We start from the raw sequence: 17,094 nt of genomic DNA on the forward strand, positions 1-17,094 counted from the left end.
GGAGACATCTTCCTGGACAATGTACAGTGCTCTGGGATGGAGCGCTCCCTGGGTCAGTGCGCCCACTCGGGCTGGTCGGAGCACAACTGTGGCCACCACGAGGACGCCGGTGTCATCTGCTCAGGTAGCCTCTGCCGTCTCAGGCAATAATTTCTAATGTTGTTCTCGAAGACATTTTGAAACTACGCATCCCAGATGGAATTTTCATCCATCCACCCATTCACTCATTCTTGCATGAAATAATCCTTGAGCGTCTGCTCTGCACCAAGCCCTGGGCTCACACACACACTTCAGCAGCACCTGGAAGTCTAGAATGTTCACGTACCCCAGCCCCACCCGGGGCATTACAATGCAGAGTCCAGGGCCCCGCCCCCAGAGATCACAATGAACTAGTTTGGGAAACGGGGCTGGAATCTGCATTTTCTCAAGTCATCCACGTGATTCAGCATAAGAGGGGTCATGAGTAATCCAGCCCTGCCTACCGTGGGGCATAGGTGACTCAGCTGCTGTGTCCCACCTCCCTCGGTCAGGGATCTTGCCAGAGGAGGGCTGAGTCCTGTGCCCAGATAGTCCTGTGTCTCCCCTTCAGTCCCCATCTGTACCCTCTCCCCTCTATCTCCCACCCACCTCCTCCATGCTTTGGATTCACTGAAGTAAGCAACCTATTACCCTTCTTTATACATTCAGGTGCGGAAGAACTGCCTCCTCCCACCCCTCCAGGTATGTCTGTATCTTTTTCTAGTCTAGACAACTTTCTAATAATATTAATAATATCCAATTTACTTATAAATGCTAAGAACCAGGCACTGTTCTGAGTCCGTCATATGTATAACTTGTTTCATCCTCCCGGTAACCCCTTGAGGCAAGTACTTTTCCAGGTAGGTAAACTGAAACATAGAAAGTTAGCAACGTACCAAGGCTACCCACATCGTCAGTGTTCTTGGCCACCAGTCTCATTTACCACATCATTTCACTGGCCCTGGCTACACAAAGACAGGTTAAAATGAGCACAAAGATGGGGAGACATTTTGCCCAGATTATGGCTAACCCTGCAAAAAGGAATTTTATATTATATTTTACAGAAGAGACATTTGAGGCACAGAAAGGTTGAGTCACGTTCCTGAGATCATTCAGCAAGTTAACGGTGGAGCCGAGTACTGACACTGGTCAGTCTGACCACAAAGTACACGCTCTTGGAAATCTTACGACTTTTGCCTGTTTTCAAAGATTTTGTAATGTAATGATTGAGTGATATTCATCTGTAATAAAAAGATTAGCAAAAACAGACCAACACATGCAATGTAAATTATGAAATGACACTGGAGATAAATGAAAAGGCATTTTGTTTCATTGCAATAGACATTTCTGAGCACTTGCACAGCAGCAGGGCATGATGCTAGGGTTTCTGTATGAATTAATTTATTTAATTCTTGCAGCTAAGGATTAAGCAGAACCAAAGCCTGCCCAAGATAACTTGATTTGAAAGGAGCAGAGGGGCACCTGGGTGGCTCAGTCCGTTAAGCATCAGACTCTTGGTTTCAGCTCAGGTCATGATCTCACAGTTCATGGGACTGAGCCCTACATCAGGCTCCACACTGACAGTGCAGAGCTTGCTTGGGATTCTCTCTCTTTCTCTCTATCAAAATAAATAAACTTAAATAAAAAGAAAGAAAGAAAGTAGCCGAACTGGACTTTACAGACCCCATCTCTTGCCCTTTGAATGAAACTGCCTGCCCCCGCACAGCCTCAGAGACCTTACACAAGTCACGAGGTATTGTCAGAAGCATCCTTCTTGGACACTTCTTTGGAGGAGACCTTGATGTGTTCTGAGTGTCTCGGGGCGGGGGGCAGACCAGCTTTATGTGTTGGGGTCACAAGAGAGGGGGAAGGGCCATCCAAAGTTAAAAGGCCATTATGGATGGGGTCAAGGGCCGTGGATGTTTAAATGAAGGCCTACCTGTAGTTGTCTCTTTTTCCGTAACTCAGGTAAACTGAAGATTACATAGATGATGGGGAAACGAGGAAGACCGTGTTGAGTGACAGGAACCATTCTGGCTATCTGTTGCTACTCCACAGACATAGTGGTTTAACACAATGACTATTCAGTGACACGTCATGTTGTTGTGGGTCAGGATTTCGGGCACTGGGCAGATGGGAGCCTCTTCTGCTCCACATAGCACTGAGCAGGGTCATTTGGTGCTGTTCACCTAGAGACTGGTCTGGAGAGTCAAGGGCAGCTGCACTCACATGCTTGGTGCTTGGTGGAGACTGCTGGAAGCGTGGGCTCAGCCAGGGCCCCCTTCCTCCCCAGGCAGTCTTGGGGCCTCTTCACACAGTCTCTGCAGCAGCGTAGTCAGACTTCTTATAAGGTGGCTCAGGGTGCCATGAGCAAGCCACTGTTCCCAGAGATAAATGGAAGCTTCCAGTCTCTTAATGCACAGTATCACCTCTGCCATATTCTGTTGGGCAAAACAGAGGCCACCAGGGTCAGGTGAGGAGACCTAGATCCCACTTTGTGACAGGAGGCAGGTCCAAGAATGCATGGCCTTCTTTAATCTGCCACAAGATGGTAGAAATATTCACTCAGCACCGTCAGCCCTTTCTCAGTCTGCACTAAGTACATTGACATTTCAGAGAAAACCCTTCACATTTCACTAGCTTATAGATGAAACTCAGTATTTTCCCCCTGAAATTCATCATCCTCTCCCTTTTTTTTCCTTCTAGGTCTTTCCACAGCTTCTCAGGATCATATAACAGGTAGTTACTTGTTTTAAATTGAAATGGTAACCCCATGCCAAGAGAGCCATCACAGCAGATGCTAGGCAGTGTGCCTAGGATGTGGCACAGACAGGCTGGAACAGCATGGGCGAGGGGCTGCTTGTCCACTACCCACGCCAGTCTTGTCATGGCCCCAGCCATGAGAACACCAGGGGAGTCAGGACCTCAGTCAATGGAGCCTCTCAGTCCTCACCACGGCCTTGCCAAAGGGCATTCATTAATACGGCTAAGGCCTGAAATACTGACTTTTTAACCAAAGGGGCAGGCTGTAAAGGGAGTGGATCTGCCCAGGTCAGAGTAGGTAGGTGGGAGGGTGACAAGAAACTAGAAGGAAATGTGGTTCGCCCATCCAGGGGTACCCAGCCTGCTTTCTGGGTACAGTCCTGTAGGGGGTACCCATGACAGGCACCAACTTATCTGTAGAGGTTTCAGGAAATCCAGTCCCAGGGATTTTCATGTCTGTCTGACCCAGCCTGGTTGTTCTAACTACAACCGACCAACAGCAGAGTGATGAGATGCCTGGGCACATCCCCACCTCCTGCCATCCGTTGCAGGAAAGACCAGGAGTCTTGGGACTCTGGGAGCATTACAAGTGAGTCGGGCACAAATGGAAAGAAGAAAATTAAGCAACATAGTAATTTAAGGACAAGGTTAACAACGCATGTTGTGTTTTCAAATTTCCTCTAAAATAACTTGATGACTCTAAGATTTCTGCTTTCTTGTGTGGCCTGCCGCTTTAAGTGTGTGTGCATGAGTGTGCACGTGTGCACGTGTATGTATGCTTGTGTACTGATTTATATTAATATGACAACTAATATGGAAGAATTAGAGTTCATTTGTGTAACTCTTATAAATCTAAAAACCTGTAAGTTTCAGTCTCAGGAGCTACTAAGTTAAAGGAAACACAATCTACCCAGAAAAAGTAGTGAAGACGTGGTTGGCAGGGGGTGCCCATCATAGCGTCCTTCAACAGTCCACAACTTTTCTCCAACTCATCAGACCCCAAAGTTGTTCTGGAGCCTCCGGTTTCCCAAACCTTCCCCAACTAACACCTTACCCAGACCTGACAGCCTCTGTCCCTGTGTCCCTCATTCCCAACCCCCCCATGTACATACACTCTGCCTCTCTCCCCACAAGCAAGAATCTTTCTGCCATAGAAGAGGAAGAAGATAGTGAACAGACCTGAAAAATACAATATTTTCTTCATCAGATGGTAAGGGGAGAGGAAACGGCAGGGAACTCCCATATATTAATACTTTCCCCTTTAGAATGAGATTGAATGGACTCTCCTTCCCCGGTGACATTTAGGCTAAAGATCTGTTCAGACAGCCTGGGCGTGTCCACCCAGGTGGACTGCTGCCTGACTCAACCAGACCACTGGGTGTGAGTGGGTCATTACTGGAGTCACACAAATGGGCACATGCTGACATCCTCTTTCTGTTGCTTCAGGAGGAACTAGCTCTTGTGGAGGGGTCATGTCTAGTGTCTCTGGCTCATTTTCCAGTCCGCTGTATCCAGAAAGCTACCCAACAGACATCCAGTGCGTTTGGGAGATTCATGTGGATAAAAAATTCCGCATAGAACTCATGATTCCAACTCTGAAGTAAGAAAACAAACTTTTAAGAGAAGATTCTCTCTAAATATGAATATTGGTTTGTGACATCAGAATAAAGATATTTCATTTAGACCGAAACGTTTGGGGGGGGGGGCAGAAGAATGCAAAATTCTTCCCAATTTAAGGGTCAAGTTAATTTTGTGATCAAAACTAGAGTTACTTCTAGTTTAAAAAATTCAATAAGTGATTTATTTACATATTTAACTCAACCTTATTATGATAGTTCTTCTTTTGATTTTGTTTTCTAAAGGTGCCACCCAATTCCTCCTTATCAGCTTTGCCCTTGTTCTACCATGGGTACCAATACCTATCTTATTAGACTTCCTTTTTCCTTTATCTAAATTTTCAGCAAACAGTAAGAGGCTTTCCATACACACACTTGACCCACCTGCTCTAGCCCCAGGCCCGGCATCTTCTCAATGTTGCCACCAAGTGAAAGGAGGCAGTGAAGGCATGGCCTCATCTCTGACACGTAGGGAATATATTTCTCTGATTCACTTTTTTATCTCCATTTTTTTATCTCCATGGCATGAAAGAATAGCCGACATTTTTTTAGCGTTGGCTGTGTGTCCAGGCTCTATACAATGTACTTGGTATGCTTTGTCATATTCCAGCATCACTGCAGCCCTAAGATATATACCCTTCTCCTCTCCATTAGAGATGAGGAACCTGAGGCTCAGAGAGGTTAACTAACTTGCCTGAGGCTAACTGGCAAGGTCTGTCTGATGTCAAAGCTCCAGCTTTTCTCCGACACGTGGTTCTATGGGCAGAGTCTGTGCAAAGACCTTCTTGTAGTATGTGACAGACATCATGCTGAGAACCCAGCAACACTAGGAGATGCTATGAAAATCCACCTGTAGCACACACTGCTCGGTCCATGGAGTCAGGCATGCCCTATGCCAAAGAATGTTCTAGAAAATGTTTTCTTTGTTGACTGAAACCCTAAGGACACAGAGAGCAGTCAAGGAAGTGAGAACCTTGAACCCACACCTCCAAAGTCTATCCTGTTATAGGTTACCTGTGCCTTCAAAATCACACAGTTCCTTCAAAATCCCCAGCCTCACACACATCCCTTGTGAGAGACCGCCAAAGTGCAGATACTCTCTATATGCTGACCTTTCTATTTTCAAATTAACTTTTCTCAGAGCCCCTGGGTAGCTGAGTCGGTTAAGCATCCGACTTCGGCTCAGGTCATGATCTCACTTTTTGTGAGTTCGAGCCCTGGGTCGAGCTCTGTGCTGACAGCTTGGAGCCTGGAGCCTGCTTCGGATTCTGTATCTTCCTCTCTCTCTGCCCTCCCCGCCTCTCAAAAATAAATAAACATTAAAAAAATAAAATTAAATAAAATTAACTTTTTTCTCCCCAAGATTTGGGGTATGAAAAATGTCATGAAATATGGAGGTAGGAAAATCTGGCTGTAATGTTTACATGCTGATCATCAGGGTGATTGGCCTGGTAAGAATTTATTTGTAGTGCACACTAGTCTTTCTAATGTTTCATGTAGACGGTGACTGGTGATTGCTAAGTTGTAGCCATAAGCCTCCCACAATCTTCAGACAAAATAAGACTTCTGTAGTAAGGCATCTGTAGAAGTTAACATATCAATATGCAGTTTAAAGTAAATCCAAATATTTAATCCCATGATTGCCATACTTTTTAAGCTTTTAGATCTAGGAAGTTTTAATCTGCCACTAACCCTCCACTTCGATCCCCCCAGCCTAGAGGATATCCTTGGATGCCCTTACGACTCCGTTGAAATCTTCGATGGCCCCCGGATCGCCTCACTGTCCATGGGGAAGTTCTGTGCCTCAGTAGCTCTGATATTTTTCTCCTCCTCAGACATCATGACAGTGGTCTTCCGAAGTGATTCTATGATCACCAACACTGGCTTTTATGCTATGTTCAACGTGATTCCACAAGGCGAAAGAGAGTCAGGTAGCAAGCTTCAAGTAGGCTTTTGGTCTTTAAAAGACAGAACAGTTTTCTAACTGTGAGGGCTCCTGCTATTAGAAAAGGGCTGGAAATTAAGTTTTTAAAATACCCCGCAATTGGTCCCATAAGCCCTACTGTGTGCCTGATAGATTTTTCCCACTAAGAGGGTCACATGGACAATTGAACTAAGGCAGTGAGGTGCAGTTGAAATGACAAGATGATTTGGGGGTGGTGGTAATGCCTGGGAAGACAGAGTCTGGGTGGGGAGGGCAGAAGAGAATGCTAGGGTGAGGGGGTTGCCCCTACGGAGGGAATGGGAATGGACGGCCTTGCTGAGGAGGTCACGTGTGATGGATGACATGAGGGGGCATTCCAGGCAGAGAGAATAGCAAATATGAAGGCTCTTGGGGACATGCTGGAGAGACAGGGGAAAAGGTCAGTGTGGCACAGCTTGTGCGCTCAGAAAGGGAAGGCTGTCCCTGGGATGTCTCCAGGAGACAGCAGGCAATCGAGCTGGCCACTGCCCGTTGGCCCAGAAATAGCCGTTCCTATTGGGCTTTAGGAAGTCATAGACACCCTGGTGGCCCAGGTGCCTTCAGGGGATAAATCTACCCTCATCCAAGTCATGTCCAAAAATGCAACGGGGGACCCATTTCCCCAGGATCCCAGTACTGTGTCAGAGAACCACACAGCGAGAGCTGCAGAAGCCATGGGCTGGGTGTTGAGCACTGACTGTGCTTTATACTCCCATTCCCATCCACTCATCACTACAGCCCTCTGAGATACATGCTGCTGGAGCTCCCATTTCACAGATGAGAAAACCGAGGCCCAGGCAGACGAAGGAACTTGTCAAAGGTTACACAGCTAGAGAGCATTAGAGCTGGATTCAAACCCTTCTCTGTCTCACCCTGAAGCCCACAAACCCCGCCTATTACAGAATTAAGACAGCCTTACGCTTTGTTCTTGAATTAATGTGCCTTACCCATGAACATGGGAGCTAGAAATCCTTCCTACTTAAAACTTCCCAAACTCAAAAATAAAACCCTGCTCTGTTTAGAAGATGGACCAGAGCTGCGGCTGGTGGGCGGCTCAGGACGGTGCTCAGGACGGTTGGAGGTCCTCCACCAGGGGGCCTGGGGCACCATATGTGATGACCTCTGGGACCTCAATGAAGCCAAGGTCGTGTGCCGACAGCTGGGGTGTGGACGGGCCATTGCAGCCCCTGGAAAGGCTCACTTCGGCCCGGGCTCTGGAAACATCCTCCTGGATAACATTCAGTGTTCGGGAAGCGAGAACCACCTTGGCCAGTGCCCCAGCTCCGGGTGGTCAGACCACAATTGTGGCCACCATGAGGACGCCGGTGTCGTCTGCTCAGGTAGCCTGTCCCCCCATGGCAGTTTCTTTCTGAACTTTCAGCCAGCAACATCTTAGTGATGGATGGCGGTTGTGCACAAAGCAGGGCTAGGGAAGCGGAGGGCGGTGGCCCCGCAGATGAGTGTCCCTTTAGCCAGGTTGACAAAGAATGCTGACAGCCTGACTCCATTCTAAAGACACATGTGCCAGGCCCACATACCTGTCAAGTCCTGTTCTCTGCAATCTCTCCCAGGCCTGAACTGCTTTTCCAGGATCCAACATGCCCGTGTTGCTTGTGTAACACGAAGCTTACCTGCTTGAGATCTGAACCACCACCTGCCTTCATAAAATGTAACTCAGATTTCCTACATCTACCTACTTTTTTTTAATTCATGCAGATGCTGGGGACTGGGCTCCAGATGTGATCCCTGCATCCCCAGGTAGGTCCAACACCGTGAACTTCCAATATCTCTGCAAAGTGAGTAGGAAATCTAATCTCTGTCTTGACCTAGACACTGCTGGACTGTGACCTAGACACTGACTGACTACCCAGGGAGCTTTTAAATTCCTGATGCCCAGGCTGCACCAAGACCAGTCATATCAGAATCTCTGGGGTCACACCAGGTCATCAGTAATATTTAAAGTTTCCCATGTGATCCCAACATGCAGCAAGTTGAGAACCAGCGGCTTAGACAATAAGCTAAGAGCCTCATTCCCCAAATGAAATGGCATCCCCAACTCCTCTCTGGACAACAGAGCAAGGAAGGCTGGGGGGAGGGGGAGAGGTTCTATCACCATGGCTGGGAAGAGGGTCAAGATGGAGAGGAGAGAAGGTAGAAAGTTTTGCCTCCCAGGGACATGTGTTAAAAAACGAAAGCCTGCAAGAAAACACCGATGCATCAATGGCTCGCTCTCCCAGTGGGTCAAGAACAAGCTGAGTGTGAGAAGTGAAGCCATTTGGGGCTATTCTGAGGGCCTTCTGGCTTCACAGACATGGCAGGAACAGAGAAAGGGTATACCTTGTTCTGGTAACCTACTCAGAGTCGATGTGTGGCAGTGATGTCCAAACTCAAGACTCCAGCGGGATCTAAGCACGTGTGGTCCTGCCTCCTACAGCGGTCTACCTCTCCAGGACAGGCTCTAGCTGCCCACTTCCCTTCTTGCTGGCACCCTGGTCCCCACCCAGCCTCCTCCCCAGCCCTGCTCTGTGACAACTTCCACACTCTGTCCCCACTCCGGGTTTGGATGTGGGGCAGGTCAAGGTCAGGGTGCACCCTGTAGTGTTTGGGGGGTGGGCAAGGTGGCTGGCAGCCTGTCCCTACTCTGGACTGGCATCACCATGGGACATTTGGAGGGACACTTGGTGGGGGCCTCTTACCCACTCCAGTCCAGGCCCCCAGCGCATCCCAGGTGGGCATCACCATCCCCTGTAGAAATGAACCTGTGGGAAGGGGCGATTGACTTCCCCACCTCCAGCTGAGGCCCCACATTTTCATTTTGCACTGGGACCCACTAATCGTGCCGTAGCCCGGGAGGGGAGGCAGAGCCTACAGAGCCATTTCTCAGGGACTGACAAGCAGCTACCTCTGCTTGGCGCCCTCTGGTTTTTCCTTTTCTATCCCAGCGAGGAATCTCCTCTAGCCCCGGGCCAGGGAGGAGAACACGGTTTTCGGTTCATCACACAGCTCTGCGCCACGTCCACTTGCGGTCTAGAGTATCAAACCTCAGAAGCCTTTTCTCTTTTTTCTCTCTGCTATAGTATTCCTTTTCTGAGTCAAAGAGGCATAGCTGACTGAATAAAAGAATGGGTCATGGAATAAAAGAAATTATAGGGGGAAATGAAATCCTTTATGTCTAAACAGTATACACCTTGTAAGCTAACCACTTCTCGATAAAGCATTATATATTCTTCTGGACACACACATACACACACACACACACACACACACACACACACAGAGTAAGGCTTTTGCCATTTAACTCTCTAAGGGAAACGCTGCATGTCAAACATTTTAACAAAAGGGAATTGCTTCTAAGACAACTTTAGGTCATCAAAAAAATGCATTCTGCTGATGTCCAGCACCCTTCCTGGAGAAGGACTGAGAAGGCAGGCAGTGGGTAGTGCCGCTGTCCTCACTGCTCTACACCTGGAGGCAGAGCTGCCCAAGGAGGACAACGGGCATAAAGGAATTCTTAAATGCATCTGACCCATTTGCTTCAAACTCTGTGCCCGCCAACCCCTAGTGTAGGACTCCAGCAAGTACCAGCTTCCCAATGGACAGCCTTTCAAAATCTGCCTTCGGCTCACCAGGCACTGGCGATTAAGGATGCATCTAGAGGGGCGCCTGGGTGGCTCAGTCGGTTAAGCATCTGACTCTTGATTTCGACTGAGGTCATGATCTCACATTTTGTGAGTTTGAGCCCCGTGCCGGGCTCTGTGCTGACAGCACAAAGCCTGCTTAGGATTCTCTCTCTTTCTCTTTCTCTCTCTGCTCCTTCCCTATTCATGCTTTCTCTCTCTCAAAAATAAATATTTTTTAAAAGGACACATCAGAATGTAGAAATATAGGCCTCCTGGAAATCAAAGCCAAAAGGACACAGGAAAGGAGGAAGCTCTCCCACTGAGGGTCATCTATTTCAACGTAATTCTTATCCGACCTGCCCTCCCCTGCCCAGGGCTCTCAGCCATCCAGTTTTTGTCCCTGTGCATTTCTGCACACTCTGCAGTGACATGCTCAGAAGCCCAGTGATGTTTCTGTGGGTGATGCACGACTGATCGATCTCAGGACAGCCCTGGGGTTGGTGGACCCTAACACAGAAGAGAAAATAAGTCATGTAGCTGTGTGCTATCTGTGATTTCCTGGCGATTCACCGAAAGAAGGGGAGAGACCACATCCCGCGTTAGGAGAGAAAAGAGAAATGAGCGTGCGTGCCCACACCATGCTTCAAGACTCAAGCAGAGTTACAGGTTCACTCATTCGTACGTGAATATATGATGCTTTTGTGATGCCTCTTTCCTGATTTTCTTTGGTTTTGGTTTTTGCAGCTCCCATCCCTCAAGTGCCTACACCACGAGGTAACTCTCTTTTCATTGAAAGTATAACCTGTAAAGGATAGAATCACGTTGATAACCTGTAAAAGCAGAATGGATGTCTGTCTGTTCTGGCTACCTGAGGGGAAGGAATTGGTGGGATGGAGCCCTCACGAGTGCATGGATTGTCTACATCTGAGTTGAGCTGGTTTGCATGGCAGGAAGCTGGGCAGAGCATTAATGAAATTATTGGCTGGACACCCCACACCTGCCACATACATGTCCCACGCCATTTCCAGTCTCACCTACAGCCTTAGGGTCCTGCTCTGGTACAAGTCACACATCTTTCCTTCCCCCTCATTCCCTCTCAGGGATGCACACACTGCAGCCAAGCCACAACTATGCTACCACCATGATCCCTTCCCATTTTGTGACTCACTGTTGAGTTTGATGGAATCGTGGATTCTACTCCTGGGAAATGCCAGGTGCATGCCGGAAGAAGCCAACCAGTTGTCTCTTGTCTGCCCACAGGAGGAAGTAACTCTTGTGGAGGAGTCATTTCTGGTCTCTCGGGCTCCTTCTCCAGTCCTTGGTATCCAACAAACTACCCCACCGACGTGGAGTGTATCTGGGTGATACACGTGGCTGAGAAGTTCCACATAGAACTGGTGATCCCAAGCCTGAAGTAAGCAGCTTTGCCTTTTTCTACACCAAAGGCCAGATTAGCTTTGAATCCATGCTTTCCTTAAGTAGGTGGACTTTCTGCATATCTAGTCAACCCAGCTCAGTTTTGATATAACAAAAATGTCAAAAATCAGATAATAAACAACAGAAACGTGTTTCTTACAGTCCTGGAGATTGGAAAGTCCAAGATCAGCATTCAGTGTCTGGCGGGGCCCTGCTTCCTGGTTCACAGCTGGTTATAGTTTCACAGTCGCTTCACCTGGTAAAAGAGACAAGGGAGCTTTCTCAGGACTCTTTGTAAGGGCACTGATCTTACATTGCGAAGGCTCTGCCTTCATGACCTAATCACTTCCCAAAGGCCCCACCTCCTCATACCATCCTGCTGGGGGCTAGGTTTCAACATATGAATTTTGAGGGGACACAAACATTCAGCCTGCAGCACCGTGTGACACATCCTTTCACATTTTAGGTGAAAATAGGTCTGGTCATCTGAGCTTAGGAGTCTTATAATCATTGAGCTCAGCTCCCTATGCACTGGAGAACGCCCCAAACACCCACGAGCATCCCTGACACCAGACCACCAAGGCAGCGTCATCTGGGGTGGCCCACACACGAAGACCTCATGAACCCTCCACTCTCAGCCAGCTCCACTGGGGACACTGCTTCTTCCTTGGGCCGAGCCCAAGTTTGTTCTTCTTCATTCCCATTTTCTGAACTTCATTCTTGCCTCTAAGGCTACACAAAACATGTCTGCTTCCTCTTCTTCAAGAATGTCTGTCGTGACCCTGCTAAGAGTTTTCTTTCTCAGATTAAATAGACTCCATTCATGCATTCTTCTTAGGCCCAGTGTACTTCCTGCTTCTTTCTCTGACCATCATCCATTTTTAAAGGAATTTCTCCTATTTTAATGCATATTTATATGCATGTATATATACATACATATTCACATATACATGAGTGACTTTTTAATGCAAATTAAAAATATTGCTTTTCCTGATATTGTTTAACCTGGTTTCAGCTTTCTACACTGGGTCCCAACTGGGTCCTTCTCTCTTCCTGACTTTGTCACAGTCTCTGCCAGACCTCTGCCACTGCTTTCCATCTGTGTTTGTTGGCCTCAGCAGTCAAGGAGCTGAATGGCTAAATGCTGCCTTCAAATGGGAAATGGGTCAGCAGTGGAGTGAGGGATGCATTCAATTAGCTTTACCTGATGGCCAAAATTCCTTGCAAATGGGGGAGAACATAAACCAATATCAGGGAGCATTGTATATGGTGAACAAAATATACTTATCATTCATTCATTTGTTCATTCATTCACTGCACACACATTTACTCATTTAAAGCAGTGTGAGAAGATTTGGTATGCTATATTCAAATCTATGGAATCCATAGTTCTATTCTTTTGGGGCACAGAGTATCATTTTACCACTTCTGGAAAATGGTTATTCCAAACGGCTGCAGTGGCCCACTCTCCCTGCAGTCTCAGAGCTGCTGTCCCAACAGAAATTTCCTGCTCCAATTTCAGAGGATGCAAATCAAGGAGCTGCTTAAAAGTGTTACCTAGAGCCAAAGCGTAGGCACTAACTTTCAGGGTTTGATGTTTTTAAGACTAGATTTCTCGATATCTGCTTTTTGCGTCTAAGGACAATGAAGTTAGTTAGTTTGCTCCAATGAGGCTCCACTAGAAATGGCAGACCCCACAGGACATTCATCTGGGCCTGGAGGCATCTTCTATTGTCTCAGTTGCGGGCATGGGGTACCACTGTCACATAGTGCTTAGAGGCCAGGGATGAGGCTGAGTGTCCTACTATTCACAAGACAGCCCCCCACAGCAAGGACTTCTCCAGCCCCAAATGTCGATGGTACTGAGAGCCCCTGATTGCAGCTTGCTTTAGTTTTTTTTTTCTATTTCAGCTCCTATGGAAACCCGCTTCACACTCGATTTGCAAAAATTATATTCATATTTAAAATGTGCCATTTCATTCTTGCTAAGTGAAGTGTGTCTTGTTTTCCACTGAAATGGTTTCTCAGATTATGGTTTCATCTGTTACTGTCACCCTATTGTCACCTTACACACAAATGTTATCATTTTTTCTTATCTTAAAGGTAAGAGGCACTTGGCTCTTACTCCTCTGGAACGGGTGTGCTTTCAACAAACAGGCTTTCAAATTTGGGAGTCTGCGTACACTGGGAGGTACCCATTGTGCGTGTATTGTGCAACAGGCACTTACAACACATGCCTTAGGGGCCACTTACGGCTGTTGGAATGCCAATGTGCGTACCTCCCGTGTTTATCATGTTAGATTAATGTTGATATTCTTTAAGGAATATTTGTTGAGCCTGCTTTCATGCAGACTCTGGTCTAGACACAGACTTCTAGTGGCAAACAAGACAGACAAGATCTCTGTCCTCATGAAGTTCATATTCTAGATGGGCAGGCAAATAGTACTCAAATAAACCAGTAGCTCAAGGACAATTCCCATCAGTGAGAAGTTGATAAATGCTATGAAGAAAAATATATATACCTAGATGGTAATAGGATAGAGAAGGGGTGGTTGGGCAGATGGGGTTTGGTGGGATGGTCAGGGACAACTTCTCTGATCATCCAGGTTGGAACCAGGCAGTTTGGGGCATGGAAGGAGAGAGTCCTACTCAGCAGGCCCTGGGGCTTATTGACAGCAGGTCAACATCTGTCCCTGCTCCAGGTCCCACTGAGTGTTCTACTCAATGAGACACTAGTGGACACTTGCCCACACCCCCAGGGAATGTCAGAGTTTGAATAGAGTCAGGGGACATTCAGGAGGCACTGGAGGTAGAGAGGAAGCTGATGGGAAAGATCAAAAACCAAGATACCAGATGGGGGCCGCTGAAACAGAGCATGTGAGACACAGCACAAGGATGACTGACCTGGGCCGGTGCCCACAGGGAAGGACAGAAGGGCAAATTCAAGCCATATTGAAGGGGTCAAGTCCACCAGTGGGATGTGTGGTTGAAAGGAGGCAGCAGTGATGATTGCAGTTTCTGGCTGGATACAGTACAAATGACGCTTTCATTTAAGACTTTTCTGCAGATTTCCTTGAGGAGATTTGCTGTGCCTTTACCTCCTCAGATTAGAAGACATATACGGGTGCCCTTATGACTTTATTGAAGTGTTCGACGGACGGCAAGTTGCCTCACTCTCCATGGGCAGATTTTGTGCTGGGGCAGAGCTCACCTTCCTCTCCTCTTCAAACATCATGACTGTGGTGTTCAGAAGTGATGCCATGATCACCAACACAGGGTTTTATGCTCTGTATAATGCCATTCAACAAGATGAAAGGGAGAGTGGTAGGTATCCTAATATTCACCCTGGATGGAAGCTAGATCTAATTTGTGTCCTTTCCCTTTAAGAGAGGAGATGCTTTCTAAATCTGACCTGCAGAGTCCACCATCATTAATGCCACCCTGAGTGACGTCCACTCTAACAGTCCCCAGCCAATCCCTCACCCTGCTCTGCCACTCACTGTCCTTTTCCACCACCAAAACATCCTGGCTAAAGAAACAGGTGGCTGGATCTCATATCTTGCATTGACTGTGTGTGTAGATGAAGGACGCAAATGAAGATCTTTCTTTTCCAAAGGAGGGGAGGATGCAGTAGGGCCGATCCTTCTGGAACAAAGCTACCTCAAACTACAACTACCAGTCCACCTGATTCCAGGTGAATTCAATACAAAACCACCCAGAGCACTTATACAGACCTCTTAGGATGTGGGGAACATTCCCGAGCTCTCAGTGGATTATGCTCAGGGTGACCACGTAACTTATCCTCCAGTCAGGATACTTTTGAGAGTTTAAAAGGGACTCTAAACTAATTAACAGGCATTACTTGCTCTATGACAGTTATAAACCAGGACTATTCCAGGCAAAGCAGGACATAAGGCCACCCTACCTAGAGTCTCATAGCCTAATACAGAAAAATGAGCCCAGGTGCTGGGCATTCCTTCTCTAACTGCAGAAGGTCCTAGAGTTTTGGAGACAGCACCACAGCTCAGAAGCCTCTGTCTTCCTGTCCCCCAGGTGCATCCCTGAGACTGGTGAATGGCAGTCACAGGTGTGAGGGCCGGGTGGAGGTCTTCTACAACGGCACCTGGGGCACAGTGTGTGATGACAGCTGGGACATAACAGATGCCAGGGTGGTGTGCCAACAGCTTGGCTGTGGTGAGGCCTTGTCAGCCCCAGCTCAGAGCTACTTTGATGGAGGCACTGGCCACATCATGCTGGATGATATGCAGTGCATGGGGAATGAAGCCAGGCTGTGGCAATGCACACACAATGGATGGTTCTCCCACAACTGCGGGCACCATGAGGATGCCAGCGCCATCTGCTCAGGTGAGCCCCCAGGACACAGCCACCCTCAGAGATAGTCTTGCCCACCTGCAGCTTCTGGGAAGGGAGAAATCAATGCCAGCAATTACTCAGAAAGGAAACCATGGCTTCAAGCCATCTTTTTAAAGTCAATTTGTTTAAGAGTTAGTGTCCTTTCTCTTAAATTATTGTGTCTGTAAACTGTTCAAGTTTCCCCCTTAAAAGTTGTGATAATTAGATAGAGGATTTGTGTCATCAGACATCCCAGTCCTGGATAAGCATGCCACGGTGTTGGTGACAGTCCACTGCCCCCTGACTAGGACTAGCAGCTGCTGTCCAGAGTGCTGAACATGTGCCAGGCTCAGTGCCGAATCCAGCTCATTCATATGCTCACTTCATGTTCACAATCTCTAATAAGAGAGATGACTGCATTCTCATTTTATTGATAAGGTAACAACGGCATTGTCTCGATGACATGCAGGCCCATACTCTGTTAAGTATTGCCCCCAAGGTACTGTACGAAAGACTGAGCTTGGCTCTGTTACTAATGCTCCTCCAGCCCTATAACTGACCAAAAGGAAATACATACCATCTATTTTAATTGCTTTCAATTTTCATACTTACAGCAATTAGATGAACCATCATGAAATTGAAAAGCAGAGTGTTCCCCCTCATCCAGTGGGCCCTGACGTAGGCTGCCAATCTTTAAACAACGTCGATGGGTTTTTATACACACTCTCAACTGCCCAGAAAGAATGTGTTTGATCCTTAAACAAACAAACAAACAAACAAACAAACAAACAAAAATAGTACCTGATTTTCTTTTATCAATTACATGACTATCCTACTTATTTTTTCTTTGGTCTTTGAGTAGGTGTTGATGGCAGTCCAAAAGTGGGACCAACAGGTATTGTTCTTCCATACATTTCAACTGCTCACCAGGCCCCTGAAACATGTGGTCCTGGCCACTCTTTAATCCTGTAATCAGGGCACAGTCGACAGCATAAGCCTTCTGTTGCTAATGAACAAGAGCGACGCATCCCGTTAGTGTTGACAAAATGGCAGGGCTGGGGGCCTGCAGAGGGTGGGGAGAGGGCCGGGGGTAGAGTTCAGGTTCACCAGAAGTGTAGTATCTGGGCCCCAAGGATGCCCTGAGTTGGCACCTGCAGTGAGAGAGAGCTAGCTGCTTGCAGGGATGATCATGCCATAGATGCTGTGGGAACCAAGGAAATGGGAAGCCCAGGTGAGCCCCCAGCGAGTTGTATCAAACTACACCTATCCACACACTTAGTGTGCAGATGTCCCAACTCTTGGGTTGGACAGTCATCTCTGTCCAGTGGGACACAGAGAAGTCACA

General features: G+C 47.4%; 1 protein-coding gene across 1 annotated transcript in view; it reads left to right on the plus strand.

Moving 5' to 3' along the window:
* Positions 1–36: 36 nt before the first annotated feature.
* The window catches only part of LOC102950588 (deleted in malignant brain tumors 1 protein-like), a gene marked incomplete at its 3' end in the record, with an annotated part of 44,482 nt that continues 27,424 nt past the window's right edge, over positions 37–17,094 (plus strand). The window contains exons 1-14 of the mRNA XM_042960069.1: positions 37–105; positions 495–525; positions 688–720; positions 2,725–2,757; positions 4,228–4,381; positions 6,111–6,328; positions 7,383–7,700; positions 8,077–8,118; positions 10,725–10,754; positions 11,241–11,394; positions 14,503–14,720; positions 15,013–15,090; positions 15,450–15,761; positions 16,612–16,644. Coding sequence (XP_042816003.1) covers positions 37–105; positions 495–525; positions 688–720; positions 2,725–2,757; positions 4,228–4,381; positions 6,111–6,328; positions 7,383–7,700; positions 8,077–8,118; positions 10,725–10,754; positions 11,241–11,394; positions 14,503–14,720; positions 15,013–15,090; positions 15,450–15,761; positions 16,612–16,644 — 1,723 coding nt within the window. The remainder of the gene's footprint in view (positions 106–494; positions 526–687; positions 721–2,724; positions 2,758–4,227; positions 4,382–6,110; positions 6,329–7,382; positions 7,701–8,076; positions 8,119–10,724; positions 10,755–11,240; positions 11,395–14,502; positions 14,721–15,012; positions 15,091–15,449; positions 15,762–16,611; positions 16,645–17,094) is intronic.

The sequence above is a fragment of the Panthera tigris genome, chromosome D2 (assembly GCF_018350195.1).
Source record: "Panthera tigris isolate Pti1 chromosome D2, P.tigris_Pti1_mat1.1, whole genome shotgun sequence".
Classification (NCBI taxonomy): Eukaryota; Metazoa; Chordata; class Mammalia; order Carnivora; family Felidae; genus Panthera; species Panthera tigris.